The sequence below is a fragment of the Gobius niger genome, assembly GCF_951799975.1.
Source record: "Gobius niger genome assembly, chromosome: 3".
Classification (NCBI taxonomy): Eukaryota; Metazoa; Chordata; class Actinopteri; order Gobiiformes; family Gobiidae; genus Gobius; species Gobius niger.
In genome coordinates this window covers 18596966-18617983 of record NC_136854.1, presented here as the reverse complement: position 1 = coordinate 18617983, position 21018 = coordinate 18596966, and the positions used below count along the sequence as shown (strand labels likewise).

General features: G+C 40.2%; 1 protein-coding gene across 2 annotated transcripts in view; it reads right to left on the bottom strand.

The window, feature by feature from the left end:
* Nucleotides 1-1104: 1104 nt before the first annotated feature.
* The window catches only part of coro2aa (coronin 2Aa), a 28319-nt gene continuing 8405 nt past the window's right edge, over nucleotides 1105-21018 (bottom strand). Inside the window, exons 1-12 of one of the 2 annotated variants that reach the window (XM_079553845.1) lie at nucleotides 18156-18316; nucleotides 10958-11158; nucleotides 8473-8589; nucleotides 7384-7533; nucleotides 7092-7271; nucleotides 5323-5439; nucleotides 4113-4217; nucleotides 3935-4031; nucleotides 3513-3625; nucleotides 3341-3431; nucleotides 2313-2569; nucleotides 1105-1843 (exon numbers count right to left, since the gene is read on the bottom strand). In XM_079553845.1, coding sequence (XP_079409971.1) covers nucleotides 1712-1843; nucleotides 2313-2569; nucleotides 3341-3431; nucleotides 3513-3625; nucleotides 3935-4031; nucleotides 4113-4217; nucleotides 5323-5439; nucleotides 7092-7271; nucleotides 7384-7533; nucleotides 8473-8589; nucleotides 10958-11158 — 1560 coding nt within the window. In that variant the 5' untranslated portion in view covers nucleotides 18156-18316 and the 3' untranslated portion in view covers nucleotides 1105-1711. Of the gene's footprint in view, nucleotides 1844-2312; nucleotides 2570-3340; nucleotides 3432-3512; nucleotides 3626-3934; nucleotides 4032-4112; nucleotides 4218-5322; nucleotides 5440-7091; nucleotides 7272-7383; nucleotides 7534-8472; nucleotides 8590-10957; nucleotides 11159-18155; nucleotides 18317-21018 lie in introns of those variants that run through there. The other variant, XM_079553844.1, reaches the window with a different exon arrangement.

Below are 21018 nucleotides of genomic sequence, written 5' to 3'. Positions count from 1 at the left end.
CATTTGCCAATATCAACTAGTTATTAGAGTGTGGTCAAGCTTGCAAATGCATAAGTCAAACCCAGTTCCAAGGAAAGGTCCGGGAATCGAACTCCAGACCTTGCTGTGAGGCAAGAGCGATAGCAACTCAGCCACTGTGCCGCCAAAATCATGATCATGACGAAAAACAGTGTATTCTTGATTGAAACGATAAAGGTATAGCATTTTTGTATTTTTAAATAGTGCAGCCATGAAGCTTTTCCTATAAAAAGTAGTAAAACTCTACTTAAGTTTGAGCCCGTTTCACTCAAGTCCAACTCACAAGCCGTTGGTCCGAGCTCAAACCTGCATGATGAGGTATATAATGCTTTTCCTTATCTGCATTGTATATTACTGCAGCAGATGGTGCTCACCGCACAGGGACAAAAGTCACTCCTGGATTTTTCTATGCTGGAATGGTCTCAATATACGTATGTCACGAGGGTTATAGAACTGAGGTCAGAGGATCAGTATGTGTTGTGCCACATTTAGGCTATTGGATTGTTGATTGTAATCAGCACTTTTGGACCCATTAGGTCACAACATTTGCTAAAGGTTTTCTGGTGATATGATCCACACTTTACAATTTAGAAGAAATCCAAAACTAGACGTTTTAAGTTGATATGGAATCTCCTATAAATCACAATATTTGACCTTGCTGATGATGTAAGGCTGAAAATCGCAACAACTTGCATTTGTGAATTTGCAGAGATGTACAACGTGCGTTTTGTTACAAGCAGAGGGTGCATTTAACCTTATTCTAAAATGTTGCACCTTTAGTTTTAGTTGCTTACGCTGTATTTTAATTACTAGAAACTATTTGCACCTTTTTAAAACCCTCAGTCTGATGGTTCTGGCGCCGGCGCTGCATCTATATATTCAAGAGAGTGTTTTTAGTTCATTTTAAACAGGAATTCTGCTTTCCGAGTTGTCACTATTATACAAAAAAGTAGTGTTAGTCATGAAAGATGCAATCCCTGTTAAATAATGGCTTTAATCTTCATACAATTGGAAAAGCGTGAAGACTTATACAAGTAATTTGCACATTTACCACATTTACAATCTCGCTTTAAATTTCAAGTACTTTTGTTCAGTTCAAATAACTAGTACTATCTGTAAAAATAAATTAAAGAATTAAAAGACAAAAATGAAATGATATAAATGCTGCTTAGCATCAGTATAAACAAGGCGTGCACAGTACTAGAAAAGGATTTAAAAATCACACATTCAAATTTGCTCAGTGGAACAAGATCTCATCATTAATGTCCAACTCTCTCACTCAAGTACACATATACATGTTCTTAACCTGCACGTCTCAGCCAAATCCATTAACAGTAGTTTAAATAAAGAAAAATCAACCATATTAAAAAATATCGGCATTGCTTTACATTCACATGGGATTGTCTGTTTTTTTTTTGACCCATCTTTCAGCATAAAAAGTAAAAAAAAATAACCTTGCATAGCTGTGAAGCATTACACAGTAAGAGAGGTGCAGAGTTCCAACCAGAACGGATAAGACTGAAGTGTATGTACAACATGAATGTGCATCTTGACACAGAGGGATAAAAGTGCGCATTTCTGCTGCTACTGGCTTGAAACCCTCCCTGCGCACGAGGAATGTGTTTGGAAACAGACTAATATAGCTTTGTACAGTAATGCCAGTGTCTCGTGAGGATGGAGAACAGTCGTAAAGTCAACAGGGCGGCTGTGTGTTTTTGGTGTTTTTGATTTCCAGTTCGAGCTGCTTGATGCGCACGTCCCTCTGATTGAGAAGCTCCCGGAGTCGACGGATCTCCTCCTGCTGCTTGTGGAACTTCACGCGCAACTACAGACAGACGACACAATAGGTTTGTCAGAAAACATGATCACATAAAGGCAATTTCCCCTGATCACATGACTCCTGTTTGGGGAGTTTGTGGAGGATTTGTTGATCAATAAAAAGCTGCAATATTTTGTTATAAATCATTATTTTTTTGTAACAGTGGTCCTAATGTTGCATCAATGCAAACATTGTGAGCAAAAGCCACACCAAGTTGTTAATTCTTCACACATTGGAGGGTGTGAGACTAGATCTGAGCAACTATGGACTTAAAGCAGGATATGGCACAGGCAGTCAACTCTCACTTTCTCGGAAATGGTGGATGAAACCACTTCATTCTAGCAGACTAAATAAATTTGTTCAGATAGAAGTCTTGTTTCAGCTTTTCAGACCTTTTGCAGTGAGTATGAAATCGCAACAAACAATTTCCTATGCTTTACTTATGAGACATCATGACATCTGTGCCACCAATTACCTCATTCTCCGTCTTTGGGGGTGAGCAAAATGCCAGGTCTTCCCCGTTACTAAGTGGCAACCGAGAGCTGTTCTCCGATGAAGCGCTGTCCTCATTGTGTTCTTTGGGGGCCAGCTGGTCCTGAATATATGAGAGCTGCAACATGTCCGGCCGGCCCGGAGCTCGATGAGAATCCAGCGAGTTTTCCAAATCCTTGCTCAGGTCTGGGAAGGACTCCTCCACTCGACTCCCAGGCTTCAGTGACATCAGCACCGGGCCTGCCAGTCACAGGACAATAGGAAACATGAGCGCCACTCTCAGCACAATATTTTATTCATGTACATAGAACAAGTCTTTAGGAGAGGAGAAGGCAGCAGCTCATTATGTACCTGTGTCTTATCACTTGAGGAAATTAAAGTGTGTTTTCTGTATCACTGTGAGCTATAGTAGGTGTTCTTATTAGTAAAATGTCAGATATACAAGTAAAATGAAATACTATGGCGTACTGAGCTAAACAAGTCTTCCCTTCGATTTTTTCATTGCCGGCCGCAAACTTGTTGGGAAACTAAATATTTAATGCCGTTGTACTTTGGGTTAAATGTTTCAAAACCACTGGTTTAACTTTTTAGCCCCCACCGGAACCAAGGACATTTTCTCCAGTCTGGCTTTACCCAAATCTAAAAGCTTTTTGAAAAAAGTGTCAAAAAGGGCGACAAAAAATCTACAAAAACAAGCGACAAAAAGTGATGAAAAGGCAACAAAAACAGTTACAAAATAGCACTAAAAAATGCGAGAAAGTGACATAAATGCAGCGACAACGTGAGGAAAAATCTTTCAGTTTTGTAGGTCTTAGCTTTCAAATGAGGCTGTAAGCTCAAGTCCAGAAGCTTTTAGATTAGGGTAAAGCTGAACTGTAGATAATGCACTTGGTTAAGGCGGGGAGTTAAGAGATTAAAGCATTGGTATTCATTTACAGATCTTCATAATCGGCTTAATATGATGCTGACTAAAACCCTAGGTCACAAACAGAAATTAAAATCAAATTTCACCTTTATCTATTCCGCTGAGCCACTCGTCTGCTGTGAGTGCAGGTCTGTTGCTGGCAGTCATTGGATAAATATCTTCTTGGTAATTTTCAGACTGGGCCCATATGAGACAGAAAGTCAGTGAGGATCAGCACATTTCCCAAAGATAATGTCAGTGAATGGTTTTGGTCCTTACCCGCCGAGGTACAATCATAGACAGTGGCTCTATAAAGCTTTTGATTGTCACTAATCTGTAGAACCTGAAGACCTCACAGGAGCACACGTCCAGACCCCTCTTTGGCATCACACCTGAACACACAAAACCACAGAACTGAATGAGGGTCGACAGAGAAGACTTTGAATGCTTATCTGTCCGCCTCTGTGAACAAAACTTATCATCCATTCATTGTATGGTTCTTGAGCCAATGCCACTTTACATAGTCTATAACTCACAAGTGTTGATTTGGCTATTCAAATACCTGAGGCCCATTTGCAGACATAGCCTCTGCAAACAGGTCCATTGTCAGAATAGAAATAAGTCATTCATGAAAATGTTCTCTAAAAGACAGACTGTAGCAAGGTTGTTAAGATTAAAATGTGCCCTGAATGGCGCCTTACCCATCCCTTTCTGGGGCAGAGGAGAGCGATACTCTGTAAGGTAATGAAGATATGGCTTTTCCGAGCTGATTTCATAGTATCTAATATTGCCGTCACCCTGGGAGAAAGGAAACATTTGATCAAACATAACGAGATATGTAGCATAAAGGTTTTTCCTATGTCATGATTTTAGTCCCACCTTCCCAGCCAAGTAAAGCATGTGCGTGTCCGGATCATAAAAAGGAAAAAGGACCCCCGATGACCCGTCCAGGTTTTCTTGTAGTAAAGGCACAGACAGATCATCCTGAAACAGACATATTCAGTGACAAGCATCAGCTCCTGCAACTCTAAGCAAAAATAAAAAATAAAAAAAATAAATCTCTTTGATCTAATGCCTCGTCCTAATCCTCTACTCACGATGCGCACAGCAAGCACAGCCTCCAGGGCCATCTGCACTTCTATAAACCAAAACATTCGCTCTGCAGACCTCACATATTCCCAAAATGTGTAAATTAACAAAGAAAAAAAAATAAAGGTTTCAATAGCAACTAAACCTTTTGCCATTTATAGGCAGCAGCACCACTGCAAGGTCAAGCTTAAAGCTGGAAAAAGCTCCATAAGGGAAATAAGGAAGAGGAATGTGACGTTGTACTGACGTTTGTCCACTAGATGGCGCAGCTGCATATGTGCTAGTAACGTATACAGCTTGCATTGGTCTCTCTTATTACATATCTATATCTTTATCTTATTAAGTTCACTATGACCATCATTACAGCTGAAAAATGCAAGTTCCATAATGCGTGATCTACCTATGCAATGCCTTATTGTGCATTACAGGATAATGTACAGGATAATATTTAGAGTGGATGACACATAAGAGCAGGAGCATTATTGTGCGCTTTTGTTGAACAAAGGCCAAACTAATTTGGTTGCCAATTTGTTTATGCAAACTCACAATCACAGGTCAAGGACACATCTTCACAAGCCTCAGAGGCACATGGTGGTTCTGCTTCATTCACAACAGGCAGGTGCAATGTAAATATCGCAGACCAAGTTCATGCCTAACATTTTACATGAATTTGGATTCTTCTCCATATAGAAACATTATGTAAAAAAGTAAGACTGTATGACAATGGTTTTGGGTTACCAAAAGGATTAACTTTCCATGTATTGGCAAAATTCATGCAGTCGGTGAAAAGTATAGTCCATCGACTATTGCACAGGTCAATCTTCAGCTACTAGTAATGTGCTCAGATCATTTATGGTATTCTAACCATAAAAGTGCAATGAGTGGGTTTTAGTCACAAGACTGTGTATTCCAGAGATTACATGCATAACTCCTCCCAGCCTAATTCTTTGATGAACTTGGGTTTATTTGGTGCACGTGCTGGTGTATGAGTGAGTCTCACCAGGTCCCACAGTGCGATCTGCCGGTCGTTCCATCTCGACGTCCCTGATGTTACCAGCATCTTCGTGTTACCCAAAATCAGGGCTTTGCTGGCTTTGTGCACTTTACAGGATCCCTCCTACAACATAGCAAGATCATTTCATTCCCAACCTGTTTTCCTTGAAGCTCCCCTGCCTTTATCTTAGACTGCATTCCAACATTTATTTCAGCCAAATGAGCTGACATTCGGAGTTCTTTTCGTTCCTTTAACCCCTTTCCGATCATGTGTGGGATTTTTATTAAAATACTTTTTTACTAACCTGCCCGTCAACACCACCATATACATTTTTTTTTTTTATTATAGCAAGCTGATTTCACTTTGAAGGCTGCCCTGTTACGTAATGCGGTTGAGTTCCAGCTTGTTTGGCAGCAGTCAAAAGCTTAAAGAGGTTAGTCACTGTTGGGGTGACCCGTAGGTCTAAGGAGCTATGCGTAAGGCCAAAACGGAGCAGAGGTGTCAGTTTTGGCTGTGTGGTGCTGGATCACTGCCTGGGCCTGGAAGCGAGACAGCAGCAGCAGCAGCTCCCACTTATACGATATGTGCCGACATGCTCAAGAATTCTAATAAATACGTCCTGCTTTTACGTAAGAAAAAGAACGTTTGCTCTGCCCTTTGAGATGATTAGACAAACTATTTAGAACCACAGCCGAGCAAAACCTGATACAAAGAGGAACATTGATTTTACATTTCCATCAGGGGTAACACTTTAGATTACAGCCCGCAAGTTCCATGTGTAAGTACAGGTAACAAGATAGTTGTAACATGTAAGTACCGGTAATTACATATTATAGTGCAAGATCTAATAAAGGAGTACAGAGTGTAATAAAGGTGTACATAGTGTCTCACTTTAGATCAGTGGTTCCCAACCGTTTTTGTCTCGTGTATCCCTTGAGTCGTTCATTTATACTCCAGTTACCCCCTACCTTGAGGATCTAACTAAACTAAAATGAGATTATTCACTAAATTACTCTTAAAATCAAACCTTTGACTGAAAAACATCATTAAAACTAACTTTCCTTTGAAATCAAAATATTACACAATTTCACTTTCTTTTTAATCTGATATAATTCCAAGTACCCTCAGGAGTCTCCTTACCCCTGGTTGGGAAACACTGTTTTAGATTTCAGCCTGAGCTCACGTGTAGTTACACATTAGGTACAGTGTATTTGCACATTCGTTTTCACGTTTTCCCCAGTTTATGAAACTAGTATGCCCTATATAAGGCTGGCACATCTGTATGACGGCCAAACACCTGCAACTACACTTTGCACACCTTTGTTACATCTAGTACACCTTTATTACACATTGTGTGCAGTTGTTATATATCGTACTCCTTTATTAAACCTTGCACTGCAATGTGTAATTACCTGTAAATCATGGAATATTTGTATATATACATTTTTTTTTTCAAAGCATACTCAACATCATCCAATGGAACTCCAGCTTCCAGCACAAAAGGGCTTAAAACTGCCCTCTCTAAAAATAATTTCTTGCTAAACTATTCAGTAGCTTTGCCTGTTATCCACACAATCATATTATTTTAAGTTATGAAATGGAAAATACCACTGCAAAGGTGTTCAAAAGTATCTCAAAACAAAAATTTCAAAGCCAAAATAATGCATGACCTTTGAACATGAAATCAGCTGATCTCTTAAACATGAAGGAGAGGATAGCTACTCAAGTCTAGGTTGTCACTGCAGTGTTTAAAGTGGTTCAGTTTTAGGGCTTACCTGCAGAAGACTCCCTGAGCGCGCCTCCATTAGCCTGACCTTCCTGTCCTTGCATGACGTAGCGAGGAGCGTGCCGTCTGTGTTGAACGACATGGACAAAACCACGTCCGGATGGTGCGAGATGGTCCGCACTGGGTTCTTAATCACCTGCTCTGGACAGTTCAGGTTCCAGATCATGATCTAGATACAGACATGGGCACAATAAGGGTAATTATGATGATATTCAAGTCACTATGCATTCTGACAAAATATTCTATAAAAGCTGACAGTGTAATATGGCGTTTTGCATTACTTGGTAGTCATACGCTGTACTAAAAAGGATGTTGTTAGCCGTGGGGTGCCACTCGATGAGGCCAACTCTTCGACTGTGGCCCTGCAGCTCTTTCCATGGCGTTGTAATGGTTCTTAACACCCCGTGATGAGGGATTTCCCATACTTTTACCTGGAGAGAACAAGGAAAAAAGGCTTGATTTATCAAACATTAACCAAGAGAAGACAGCATGTTTGGAATAAGGATCACACGAGATCTCGGCCAAGAGGTTTGATAGCAGAGCACACACTAGGCTCAGTGCAGAGTAAACATTTGACTGACTAAAACCCAGGTCAGGACCAAAGGAACGTAAGGAATTGCATGATTTGAAGCCACAAGTGCTCAGTGATAAAATCTGCTGTGACTTCTCCATAACCCAGAGAAACAATATCACACCAATAACATGTACAGTGGGAGGAAACTATTCAGCTTTGGGTTAATCTGTCCACAGTATATTTTGCCAGTAGTGCTGTGGAGCATCCCAGAGCTCTTTCGCAAACCAAAGTTGAATTGTTTGGGAGGAACACACAACTTCAGGTGTGGAGGAAAAATGGAACCGAACACCAACACCAAACCCTATCCCCACTTTGAAGCATGGTGCAGGAGAATCATGGTGTGAGGCTGGACAACGTGCTATCATCAATGGAAAATTGAATTCACAAGTTTATCAAGTTATTTTGCAGAGACATTCACAACATGGAATCCCTTGTATTAAATAGTTGGCTGACCCTTCTTTTGCAGCAAAAACTTTCTGTAGTTGCAGATTATACGCTCACAACGAATCTTGGACCATTCCTCTTTACAAAACTGTTGCAGTTCAGCAAGATTCCTGGGTTCACTTACTTTGTCCTCCCTGTCCTGTGAATGTTTACATGTTATGGCCATTAATAATATGATAACATGTAATTGCTTGGGTGGCATCAGTTCAAGCAGACACTGTTTACTCATTCTTATGATTTTGACGAAGATCAGACCACATTTTATGACCAATTCAGGCAGAAATGTGAGAAATTCCAAAGTGTTCACATATATTTCCCTCCCACTGTATTTGTAGGGATTTGATGCACTAACCGTGGTGTCCTCTGAACAGGAGGCAATGCAGAAGTCATTGAAGGGGTTCCACTTCACGTCCAACACATTTCCTTTGTGGCCAGACACTCGCGGCTGGTGAGGGTCCACCTTCCCCGTCTGAAACACGAACACATACAGGAAGTTCAAGACTACTGGAGTAATGATAGATAAATACTTCATTTATCCTGAACAGTCTGTTGCTCACATTCACACAAGCAAAGCAGAATTAATATAATCAATAAGATCATATTGATAGATTGATAATGCCAATTTGCTACACTAAAAGATGCAATTCCTTTTGACTGTATTACATATAACATTAAGTCTACAGTATTTATGGTTAAAGCTAGATATTTCCAACTTCTTTGCATCTAATAAAATGTAGTGTTAACTTGAGGCAAATCCACATTCCAGCCATTAAAATAATCCCGCTACATGTTTACATGTTCCTGCAAAAACCACACACATCATTTTGTTTTGACATTAACAACGCATTTTACAGTTTTGCCGAGTAATTGTTTCATCCACAACACTCAATAAAAAAGGCACAGTATTGAATCCCTAGTTCGGTCATAATCTCTTGTACCTGCAAACTCATACAGTCCCATAAAAAAAAGGTATTCTTATTTTATTTTACCAGAAGAACTTTCTCCTGCCCTGAATTCAGCGAAGTAACATTTCACTGCTACATAAAGCAGCAAATAATCAACCAGAACCACATGTAAAGAGAATGGCTGTCCAGGAATGAAAGGGCCTATACCTGACCTCTGTTGTCGTCGTTATTTACAACACACACACTGCACAAAGGTCTTTTTTCACAAATCTCTGGGTTTACAAAAGGTGGAATTGCACAGAAGTTTGCGACACGCGCTCAGGTATTCCTTCATGTAGTTACAATGGAAAAGTCAGTAAAGATTTTCTGCCTCGACAAGACTCCTAATTATACACATCCAACAGAGCGCTCAGGCACAGGGCTGCGGGCGAGGTTAAACTGCATACACAGAAGAAAACTGTCATGTAAATTTGTTTAAAGTTGAAAAAAAAAAAAAGAAGATAAATGTGTGTTTTAATGGCTTCCCCAGTCCATCTATAGATCATGTGTGTGCAAAGCAGAACAAAGGAATTTCACCCAAGGAGGGAAAAAGTTAGTTATGTCATTCCTGAAGTCATAGGTAATGCCTGCTCATGCCAAGACCCGGTCAGTAACTCACTATGACAACACAAAAGCAGAAGACAGACGGACAGTGAAGGATGTGCAACGCCTGGCTGAATACCTTTAAAGATCTACTGGCATTTTGAAAATTAACAAAAAAAATCCCTTTTACCATTGAAGACACAAGCAGCAGACAGTATGTATAAACATGACGGAGTGAGGAGTGATGGATGAAGTTGCAGCTGAGGTTAGTGGGGGAGATAAGAGAAAATAATGAGATGGGGAAATGCCACATGTAGTGTTTAGGTTCTGCTGGATTAGGGCTTTTGGCTCCAAGGCTACGCAGCTATTTATACAGCAGAGGTAATAGATGTCACTGCCAGGTGTGCAGTGAGGAGGCAAAGGCCTGAGTCAACTCAACATACAGTATCTTTAAATGATTTGTCCTTAGTGTAAAAATAAACAACACAACAAATGTTTAAGGTTTTTTTTTTTAAGCCCTAAAAAGGTTAAAAAGTCTTGATATTTCAGTTTGTGTTTTAATACTAATCATCTGTGAAGTCGAGGCCATCTCAGGCTGGGACAGAATTGAAATTTTGACTCAAAATTATGACAGGGTTTATGCAAATGCCAAAATACCATATTTTACATTTTTAATGCCACAAACAGTTAAAAATCAGGACATATTTCATTTATTAAGATTTGCAAACATTTCATCAAACAGAGGAAAGAGAATTGGACAAAACGGCCAACTTTTTAACAAAAAATAGAGGTCAATTTCAGCCAAAACTGCAACTGAACATGTTTTAGATCCTTCTGATATTTTTGATGAGCTTATACAGTAAAAAAAATGTTGAACAATGTCATAATTTTCCGATAAATTTAGAAATAATCCCAGTTTGAATCCAATGTAATGCTTTTTAATAATTAATTGTATATAATGACTTCTAATGCTTTGTAATGCCCCGCGGAAACCCTGTGAGATCTAATAATGTCTTATGGTGAAATAAGTTTACTATTTTATTTTTTATTTTGCTTAACATATTGGACTAAATACACCCAAGCAGCTAAAACACTGACAGCAGACAATTCAAACTACATCACAAAGAAAGTAGTTGTAATGCCTGACAGACGCCAGCGTTAAATCTTTAGAGTAGAAACACAATCAGATAAAAGCATAGATTGGATGTAAAAGTTTAGATTAGATGTACATGAGACATTTTTAAAGTATTTTCAATTGGCTAATTCAATTGGCCCTTACCCACTGGATTAGTTTTTGTTATTTATTCATTGATATAAATTGATTGAAGTCTAAGTATTATTGACACTCACATGGTGGACGGAGAGGACCAGGAAGGCGCCGCCCCCCGCACACTCCGTGATGATGGCCAGGAAGCGCGGGTTGGCTGCGCAGAAGCTGTTGTCCTGGACGCTGCGGGTGATGGGCACGCCATCGAAGCAGCCCTCCTTCGCGGCTGGTTTACCAAACACGTGACGGAACTTGGAGCTGCGGTACTGGGGACGCCATGTCATCTGAGAGTGAGAGGAAAGACACAGACACAGAGGTCAGTCAGGGGCACAATCACGGCAGCTTTTCATATTCACTCTCACCGTGGAACAACAGGAGAGGAAGGCAGTGCCCGAGAAACCTTTTAAAGTTTACAGATGCCGTTCATTGCAAATGGACAACTTTACGCAGAATGTTAACGATAATAGATATGCGAAGTCCCAACAAGAAGGCATCATCTGGAAGTTATACTTATATATTCTGGTCATATACACAGTGCATTTAATTCATAATCGCATATGACACCATATTGTTGACACTAGTGATGTGAAATCATATTGTACAAAATAAATGCTTTGTCATGTGTTTTTTTTTTCCAATGGAGCATTTTGTTAGCAAGAAATACTTTCTTACTTCAAGATCAAAGTCGTTATGTTTTGTAAATATGTGCATGAAACATTACACCACAGCTACCCAACTTGTTTTAAGTCATACCCACGGTAGTTCGATGCTCGTGTTGTTATTGTGAGAGTTAAGTATCTGCACTCCACTGGGACTCGGCCCAGTCTGCTGATGCACGCTCATTACTAATGTATTAAGGGCGGAGGACACTCATGTACAACACACTAATGGACAAATGGACACGTGCAGCACATACAACAGACCAAAACAAGAGGCACAAGCAGCTTTCTAGAAATCAAATGGAACTCAAAAAATAGCCGTAAACCATTTATACAGGGTTTTTAAAAAAAAATGAGATCACAGTGTTTATTTAGATAACCGGCAATTCATGCCGCAGTGAACTCGTACAGGCCAGTGTAAACAGTGGCAGCAGGCAGAAACGGGTGTGGCACACCTCGTAAAGCACTGGTAAATGATTGAAAGGGTTTACAGAGCACAGAGAAACCAGATTAATTAGAGCAGAGGTAATGAAATATTGCAGATCCTATTCTCTGCTTCGGTGTATCTCGTCAGGATAAGTTGGGCTCTACAGTATTCTAGTTGTAATGATGCATTGATTTGCTAATCTATGAATTGCACCACATCAATTTCCTGACAAGAAGAACTTGCCAAACACAGCCAGACCTCTGTTTATTTACAATGGTGGAAGGATCAAGGTTAGACTAAGGGGTGGAGAAGTCTAAGCTTGAAAAACAGTTGAGCCTTCATTGTATAGAGACAAAACTAAGCAGTCCCAGGTGAGGTTGAGTGACTACATTTTCTGTATTTTTAGAGAATTTTACAAGCATTATGTGCAATGATATTTATGGAAATCATCTGGGGGAAATATATCTATATATTATATATATATATACATATATGGTCTCTATATCATAGAGACCAGATGGAGAATGACGTTTGCAGTTTGATGCTGCATTTGGTGCCAGCTTGGTTAACAATATTAAAGTTTCTTTGTTAACGCTTCAAATTAAGGTGTGCTTGTTAAGTATTTGAAAGATATTAATAAGTATTAGCAAACATTCTTATGATTTGCTTATATGCACTTATATATGCACTAAACATTAAAAAGCTGCTTATTCCACTATTATCTAAATTATGGTATTCTAGTTATATGTTTTTAAACATTTAATAAGTAATTAGCAAACTACTTATTACAGTAAGAATCTAAAGATGAAAAAGCTGCTTATTAAACTATTGTTCCAAGTTAATAGGCCAGTAACAATATGCTTAGAGATGTGTTAATAAACTGCTTATTACACTGTTTTGCAGTATCCTAATCTTTGTCCCTCTAAAAATGCCATTACATTACTGCAATATTGTAAATGATTTAGCCACAGAAATTTATTTTATTTGATACTGAGGTCAGGAACCTATAACATATACGGTAAAACAGTTCAATACAGTTAAACTAGAATGCAACAACATAATAATGGGATGGCATTTTAATACATTTCACATCGCTCTCGTTTCTCTGATTGAGATATGGGGGTCTTAAAAGTAAAAAACTGGTGGCTCTTGTGACAGACTTTTCTCCGGCGTCTCGTCTTCTCCCCTCAGGTCAAAGGCAGTTCAGCGCTGACAGGCTGGAATGTTTCTCAGCCTGACCAGGGCTTCGCTTACCTGCACAGGTGTTTAAGAGCGACTGGCTCCCGGACATGATTACTCACACTCACCTTCACCCCGAGCACAGTCTTCAAGAGTAGTCTACGCCAAATGACCTCTGAGACCAAGTTCAAATCATTAATTTAGGGCGATTCCAGAGCAGAAAGTCTAGCATGTACTTGTGTTGTGGTTCAGTGCATAGAGAGCATATATAACCACAAGTCCAGAACAGAACAGGAATCCACAAATTCAAAATTTCAGAAATAAAACTCTTAATGGAATGCAAAGAAGAACAGATACATTCATAAGCTGTATTCTGTTAATACACTGCACACACTGAGATTCTAGTGTGTCGTCAGCCCTGTTGGGTTTGTCACTTCCTCACTGGAACAGAGAGACACCCATACAAGTATGTCAGGAATCAGGGCTGAGCTATATCATTATGAGCCGTGTCAAAAGAGAATAATTATTCACGAGCTCTCTCTAGACTTGAGTCGAGTCGTCACTTTCCTTTTTACCATGCCAATACACTTCAGTGAAAGTGGTCAATAATCACACTTTTTTCGTCCCTAAGTGAAATAGAAAATACAAAAAGGGTTTCCAAATGAATGTATGGGACAACCAGGACAACATTTGCATCATAGCTTGATACATAAATCTTAGTACATTGGTTGGTTATTGCTTTCGTACCACTCGATCTGACTTTCTCGATGTCTCAAGCCGCCAGATTTGTTGCTTGTAATCATTGTGCATGTTTTGCTAAGGCTTACAAGTATGGGAGGGGGGGGGATGCTTCCAAGGCAGAAAGCAGAGACACGCTGTCACCTCCTAAGCAGGTTGTAATGAGGCCAGCAGCAGGTGTAGGCACAAACAGCAGAGTGTGATGGACAGCCTGTCTCCCGGCATCGCAGGGAACTGGTGACGGGAACATTACCAGGCTATTTATACACAGCAGTCCCTTGATCAGACACGATTGTATAAAAACAGTTCAAAAGCACTGGAAATAGAACAAGAATAGAAGAGATATTTCTTTGACTGGTGGGACTGTAGCTAAAAATACATTAAATAGATCAGATTTGTGTCACAATAGCCACTTCCTTAATGCTATGTCTGACAATTGTTTCTGCATTGGTTAGAGCCGAGGTACATTGAGTTCTTGCATTGGTATTTGTGACAATCACTGGAAACCGACCACAGAGTTACTGCTAACCTTCACAGGCTGGTGCTGGGAGCTCCTCATAACTCATAAACACATACATGATCAGCCACTCCTCACTGCGCCTCGCCAAGTTTCAGCGCTGGAGGAGGGGGGAGTTCAAAGTTAACTTACTGCAGGTTATTGGTTACTTTGGGCCTAAAGCGACAAGCAGTAAAAGCTAGTCCGAAAGAAGGTGCTAATCCTCAAGTCCCACCGATCACTCCTCCAATTGTCTGAGTGACTTTTGCCCCGTCTGTAGAGGAACAATGGTGCACTAACAACCGGAGCTAATCTTAAAAGACACATAGAGCCATTATAGGGCACAGTGGAAATCTAAGCGACCCACACCGACTCTGTGTTCTTCCATTTTTATGTGATTTCAATGGTTGGTCTTGGAATTAACATTTCCACTCTTGGCAAAAGTCTTTTCAAAAACAGACATCAATTACTTACCATTTCAAAGTTGACAATGTCGATATTTATATCGACAGCTGTTGCACCAAACTATGCTTTCCAGTTTAAAAAATAAAATAAAATGATGCACCAACCATAATTTCAAAGGTGTGTGTAAGAATTGAAGCTCCCATTGACTGCAGACACAACACAGACGCAGATTGTGTGACTTTCGGCAACAGAAGCCAAATTAGTGTCATAGCTTATGAGTTATGAAATTAGTCAGATAAGCACCCTGAGGAAGCCTCACCTGAGCACAAAGGCATTGGTGCATTCCACTGTACAAATAAAGGCTTTTTAAACGCTACCTGCCTTGGAGTTTGCTGGTGGGCTTTTTCCATCTGGGTAAATGAAATTGTTATGAAATTTGTAATTATCTCGACTGCTTTGGTTTCTGATTAGAATGAAAATGTTGCATGACACCCATATTATTGTGAACTAAATGTCATACGGGTAAATGTAAACAGTCCCTCCTCAGGCATAATGATAATAATGGCTTACACTTGTATTGCGCTTTACCAGCCTGTGCTTCTCAAAGCGCCACCCGTAGTCATTATTCATTCACTATTGTAGCCACAGCTGTCCTGGGGTAGACTGACGGAACCGAGTCTACCGGTCTGTGCCATCGGCCTCTCCGACCACCACCAACCACTCACGCTACATTCATCCTGGCCTATTGTACACGTTTTCAGTGGTAGAGGAAACCTACGAAGACATGCAAACTCCACAAAGAAAGGCCCCGTCCAGGTGGGAATCAAACCTGGGACCTTCTACTCGCTTTACCGCCATGCCAATCAATGGTGTCACTCAAAATGACAGAAAATGTATGTGTTGATCTCAGCTGTATTACAAAGGCACAAACTTCCATAGAGTCTGACATACAGTAACCCTAAAACATTGTCATAACTCTATGTTCCAAAACTGTTCAGCATTTCAGCTCCACTCACAATAGCCCTTTATTCGACAGGTATGTTTTACAGTTGTTTTGAATTCAGAACCGGACAGAGTGAATTAATCATTAACATATAGCTACAGGAATCCTATCGACACTCACAGAAAACATCAAAAAATGCATCAACCACCAACGACGCTGACAAAATGAGATTGGGTTGGGGCATAAAGAAACACTCAACAAACAGCACTGGAGGGCTAGGTTCAGATTTCATAAAATATGCTGTTGTACAATGGTCACTGTGTCACATTGGGCAATTATGGTCATAAATCGCTTGCAGTGCAGGAGAGATAACATGTTACTTCCTGTCTATGAAAAATATAGATTCATTGAGTCATGAATAAGGAGACAGATTGGGCTGCAGTTTGTATCAAAAAAGAAAAAGCCTGAAGGTGAAAAGACTATTGTTACAGCCAGTGCCTGAAATGAAAGGTAACTCTTTATCTGGTGACTTTAAGGCTTAGTCGTCAACCACAATGACACATAATAAGAACCTCACACAACCAAAAGTTACCCAGATACAATACAGTCCAATGTGATTGTGTAAAAACCATGTTGGGTAGTTTTCCTTTGTTCAAATCATTATAAAAATTAAAAAAAAAAGTTTGGGTTTTATTGTGCATAAAGCCTAACACTAGACTTCAGAGCTATACAAACATACAATCAAATGCATGTGATTCTGGTAGAAAGTTGCTTCTTCACAAAACTAATAGGCAGCTTATTTTAGAGGTTCATTATGAGCAGGTATGCCATTAGCCTAAGGATGTGTCCATTAAGTCCCTATTTGAAAGAGCACGTCCATTAGCAGCAGCCCAACAAGACAATGTATCTTACAAGGCAAAATAAAATGGACAGCGATGAGCGGAGGGCCTTGCTGTAAGCTGACACTGGACGCTCACATTAAGGCAAACATGCAAACAACTACATCAGGTCTAGACAAAGGCACATTCAGTATTGACAAGACCGCCTGAATCATCTGCTTGTGTGAGGAAATAATATAGTTTACCAAACCAAAAAAAGAGCTTGATGCAATGTTGTCAAAATAACCTGTGTGGCCCGTGTGTGATATCATCAATGATTTTGTCTCTGTTTAACATTTCCATTTGTCTGTTATGTCAAATAAATTGTTCAAAGGTGCAGTTGTTCTTTATCATCAATCAGTGTTTCCCATTATTACTGTGGTAAGATACAGTTTCTCCTCTTAAATCTGTGAAGTCAAACTTTGCTACACTGATGAAAACTGTTCAAGGATCAAATAGAGACAATAAGTGGCATGTTTATTCCCAAAAATATATACAAAAAAAAAAAGGAAAAACCAGTGCCACCCGCCATACTGTCAGCACACATCTGTGGGAAACAAGTGCTGTCTTTTTCAAAATGTCAAAATGTCCACGGCGTTTTGTTTTTTTCCCTCATAATCACGCTTCGTCACTACCAAATTTCAACTCTGGCTGACATGTGCAGAGTTTTTGGCACGCAGCCTCAAACATCCATAAGCCAAACAAGAGGTCCGAGCTTTGATGAGGAGACCTATAAACCAGACTGGGGATTCTAACCACAAGAGGTCCACGGTAGTCTTTCGGGCGGGGCGTGTGCCGTTGTAAATAGCCATGAGTGCGACGGAGGGGACGACTTGACCGGGTCGTGGATGATGTCATAAGTAAATGTTGTGGAACTTCGACATTTTGGCCGTCAGCGAGAATAGAATATACTTTTCACGGTCGTGGCAAGAAATGAGCGGCTCCCGGGATCAGAGAGCAATTGACAAAAGTAAGTTGAGTGTGAAGAAATACAGAGCAGTGTATATATATAGCTACAAACTGTACAGTAGCGGGTTGGAACATTCATTTGGTCTGGTTGCAAGCCTGTGTTTTAGGGTCTTGAATGAATGACATTGTGGCTAAAATGGCATAACTTGGATAACTTTACCGTTGAGCTGCATTGGATGATTGTCACTAGCCGGGCCAACCATATTCCTTTCTGATCTGTTTAGAATAAATAAACAGGAGAGAAGTGTAGGAGCCTCACCATTTGAAAAAGATGCACTAAACTGCATGTATAGGTAAAATCAATGCAGTTAACAATGTTCAAATCTGTATCTCTCATATATTGCCTTTTGCTGCATAGAATGAATACAGTGTTTAAACTAATAGTCAACAACATTCATACCAGTCCAGCATCACCATTAAGGAGCCATAAGAAAAACTTAAGCCTCATCAGTTGTTCTTTAAGCCGAAATCTGGCAGCTCTGGCTATATTCATAGGCCATGTAAAGCAGGACCGGGTGAAATAACAAAATAAAGCAATTTCATGAGTGCGTAAACGTCAAAAAGTTGAAGAGTTGAAAGGCACTCACCCTGCCGCGAGAGTCGGTGGTGGTTCAAACAGAAACAGAAGTTCTCAAAGCAGATGGGGAAAAAGTGAATGAAAAACTTCCTTAAAGATGCCACCTAATCCTTCTGAGCTTCCTCCCGTGAGCTCCAAAACATATGCAGATCAGCAAATAGTCAAATGATCTAGTCCTGAGGCAGTCTTGTGGAGAGTGTGTGGCTGAGCGAGCGAGCGAGCGTGTGTGAACAGGCAGAGGAGGGGGGGGGGAGAGAGAGAGAGCAGTGTACACTCCCTTCAGAGGGAGTGACTACAAGCAGGTAGGGAACACTCCGGCCGTCCACTCCTCCGCTCTGCTTGCTCAATCAGGACTTCTCCCTCTGTTCTGACGAGAGGAGACGGGACGGGGCGCGCCCGCTCAGCCCCCGCGTTGCACAACTCCCGCCTGAAGTCAGATGGATCATTTCAGACAGGCCAATTAGCGCGTTACATATATCAACTATCACTTCTGTTCAACGCGGACGAGTTTGTAGCACGGCAGCTGGACATGACAAGTCCATAGGAGTCGTTTCTGTGTCGCTGAGGTCAAACATAGAAATGCTGAACACTCTCAATGAGGGTCAAGTTCGGGAGTAAACCCTTTGTGTATTGATCTACAAAATGATCATTCCTATAAGTCAAAGGTCCAGCTGACAGAAGGACAGAATCATCCACCACAAGGCTGCCAGGAAGCTGAACTCTCCCCTTTCTTCCATCTTTATTTGATATTGTTTCTCTTAAGTCTTTCTGCACCAAGGGTTTGAGGATCTAGGCTGTTCTCAAAAACAACCGACCAATGAGGAGAAACGTAAACCTTGCAGCAATTATAGTGTGTACGGTTTGGTGTGACTTCCTCCCCCCCAAAAAAAAAAAAATCTCCTCAGCTTTTCCATGCATTCGCTTTTTCCCCACAATAAAACTCAACCTCAACACTTTCTTCGTTAAATGATTTAATTCAGAGACTTGTTATATTGGTATATAAAAAAACGTTTGGGCTTAAAACACTTTCTTTCAGATCCAACTCAAACACTTGCCCCGGTAAATAGAATATTACGTAATGTCCATTTGGAGGCCAGTGGACGCAGTGGCTGATAGGTCGATGTGAGGACAGGCTCCACACGCTGGCCTTCACAAACAGGGCTGTGCTATTGATCTATGGGACACATGTGCTCTCTCACGCACGCATTAGAGAAATGGATGTAAAAAAAACAAAAAAACATCATTACATATTTGCATATCTAGACTGTTGGTACATAATACAGCAAAATGTGTATTGAAAGAATCTGTGAAGTAGTTTTATTTATGTTAAATATAAGTCCCATAAATAGCTTCATAATCCTTGTATCAATCTTATCACAAAAGGTTTTACTACTACTCATAACTTATATCAATAAATCAATAAAAATACTTAAGATGTATTGCTTTTAATTTAAAGTGGCCAAACTTAAGATGCATTGGAATTTCAGATATTCAACTTTACATTTCAGATTCATTTCTTACGACATACACAAGTGCAGGCAAGTTAAGCAGGAACCATTCTACACCTGGTGTTTGCGTAATTCCGCCTACAGAAGTAAAGTACAGGGATATTTCGAGAGACACACCACTGCACTGTGACTGATAAAGACGCACATGTCCCCCACCACACAGTCCAAGGGTCTGAGATAACACTCTTCAGCCAAGTCCCATTTCTATGGTTACGCTCCTTAAATAAACAACATTTCATTAATTTAATCTTCATGAAATCAATAGTGCTACAAGTGGCTTAAGCTGGGCCATGCATTCAGTCAGAAATTCCAGCCCCGTGTTTGGGTAAATGGATATTAACAAGGCATTTCTTGAAAAACACTGCATCACAGGTGTCGAAGTGATGTGTGTTATGGGGTAAATAATGCACAGTTGCACACAGCATCTCGCTATGCCTCAATTGGGCCATAACCGTACTAGCACATATGAGCATTGTCATGTCAACAAAGATCTCACACACAAAAATGCATTAATGTAGTAAATCAGTGTCTGGTAAATATAAATGGCTCTATATTTTAAATGTTTTAAGTCAATGCAGTTTGAATGAAAAGGAGTAGAGAAAAAGAGCGTCGTGTCACACCTGCCCCCTTTGTTAACTTAAATCAGTAACAAAGTCTGCTATTTTGACTTTTCTTTTTCACAATATTTACAATTAGCATTACGTAAATTCCTGATATAATCTAACATATTTGGCCATATGACAAAGTTGAGCAGAATTAAGTTCAAGTTACCTTTGGTGAGGCCCTCTCAATTCAGGCCCACCCTGCTCGATAAAAAGGTACAGAAAAGTAAATTCATTCTAATGTAAAAAGAGGAGTTCAGTTAAAAGGGACTAGATGGAAGTTGACATTTTTATACTCGCTACTGCCACCTCAGGTCTGGTGCGTAACTGCAGTTTCTATATTAAGCTCGTGCATGACTGCAACTCGGACCCGAATGAACAACTTCTTAAGTGACAGTGCAGGATGTTAGAGGCAGTTGTGTTGAATAGGTCTGGGCTCATTCTACACATTAGTACACTGCTGGAGCATGTAGGGGGAGACAAATACAGAATTTTTACATTTTTAAACTTCATCTAGTCCCTTTAAAGTACTCAAAATGAATGTAAACTTAGCAATGCTTCGCTGCACTGCCCTGTGTAGTAATCAGAGTAAGGACAAGGCTTGGGAGCAAAGAGCCTGTTCAAAGGTGCAGCTCTGTAATCACCGCACACACAATGGTTACACCAATGACTGACAGAAGAAAATAGGCCACAGCCTTTGACTCTAGTCACACTGGCCTCCTTTTCTCATCTCGTCTCCATTTATTAGCCGTCTGCAAGTGTT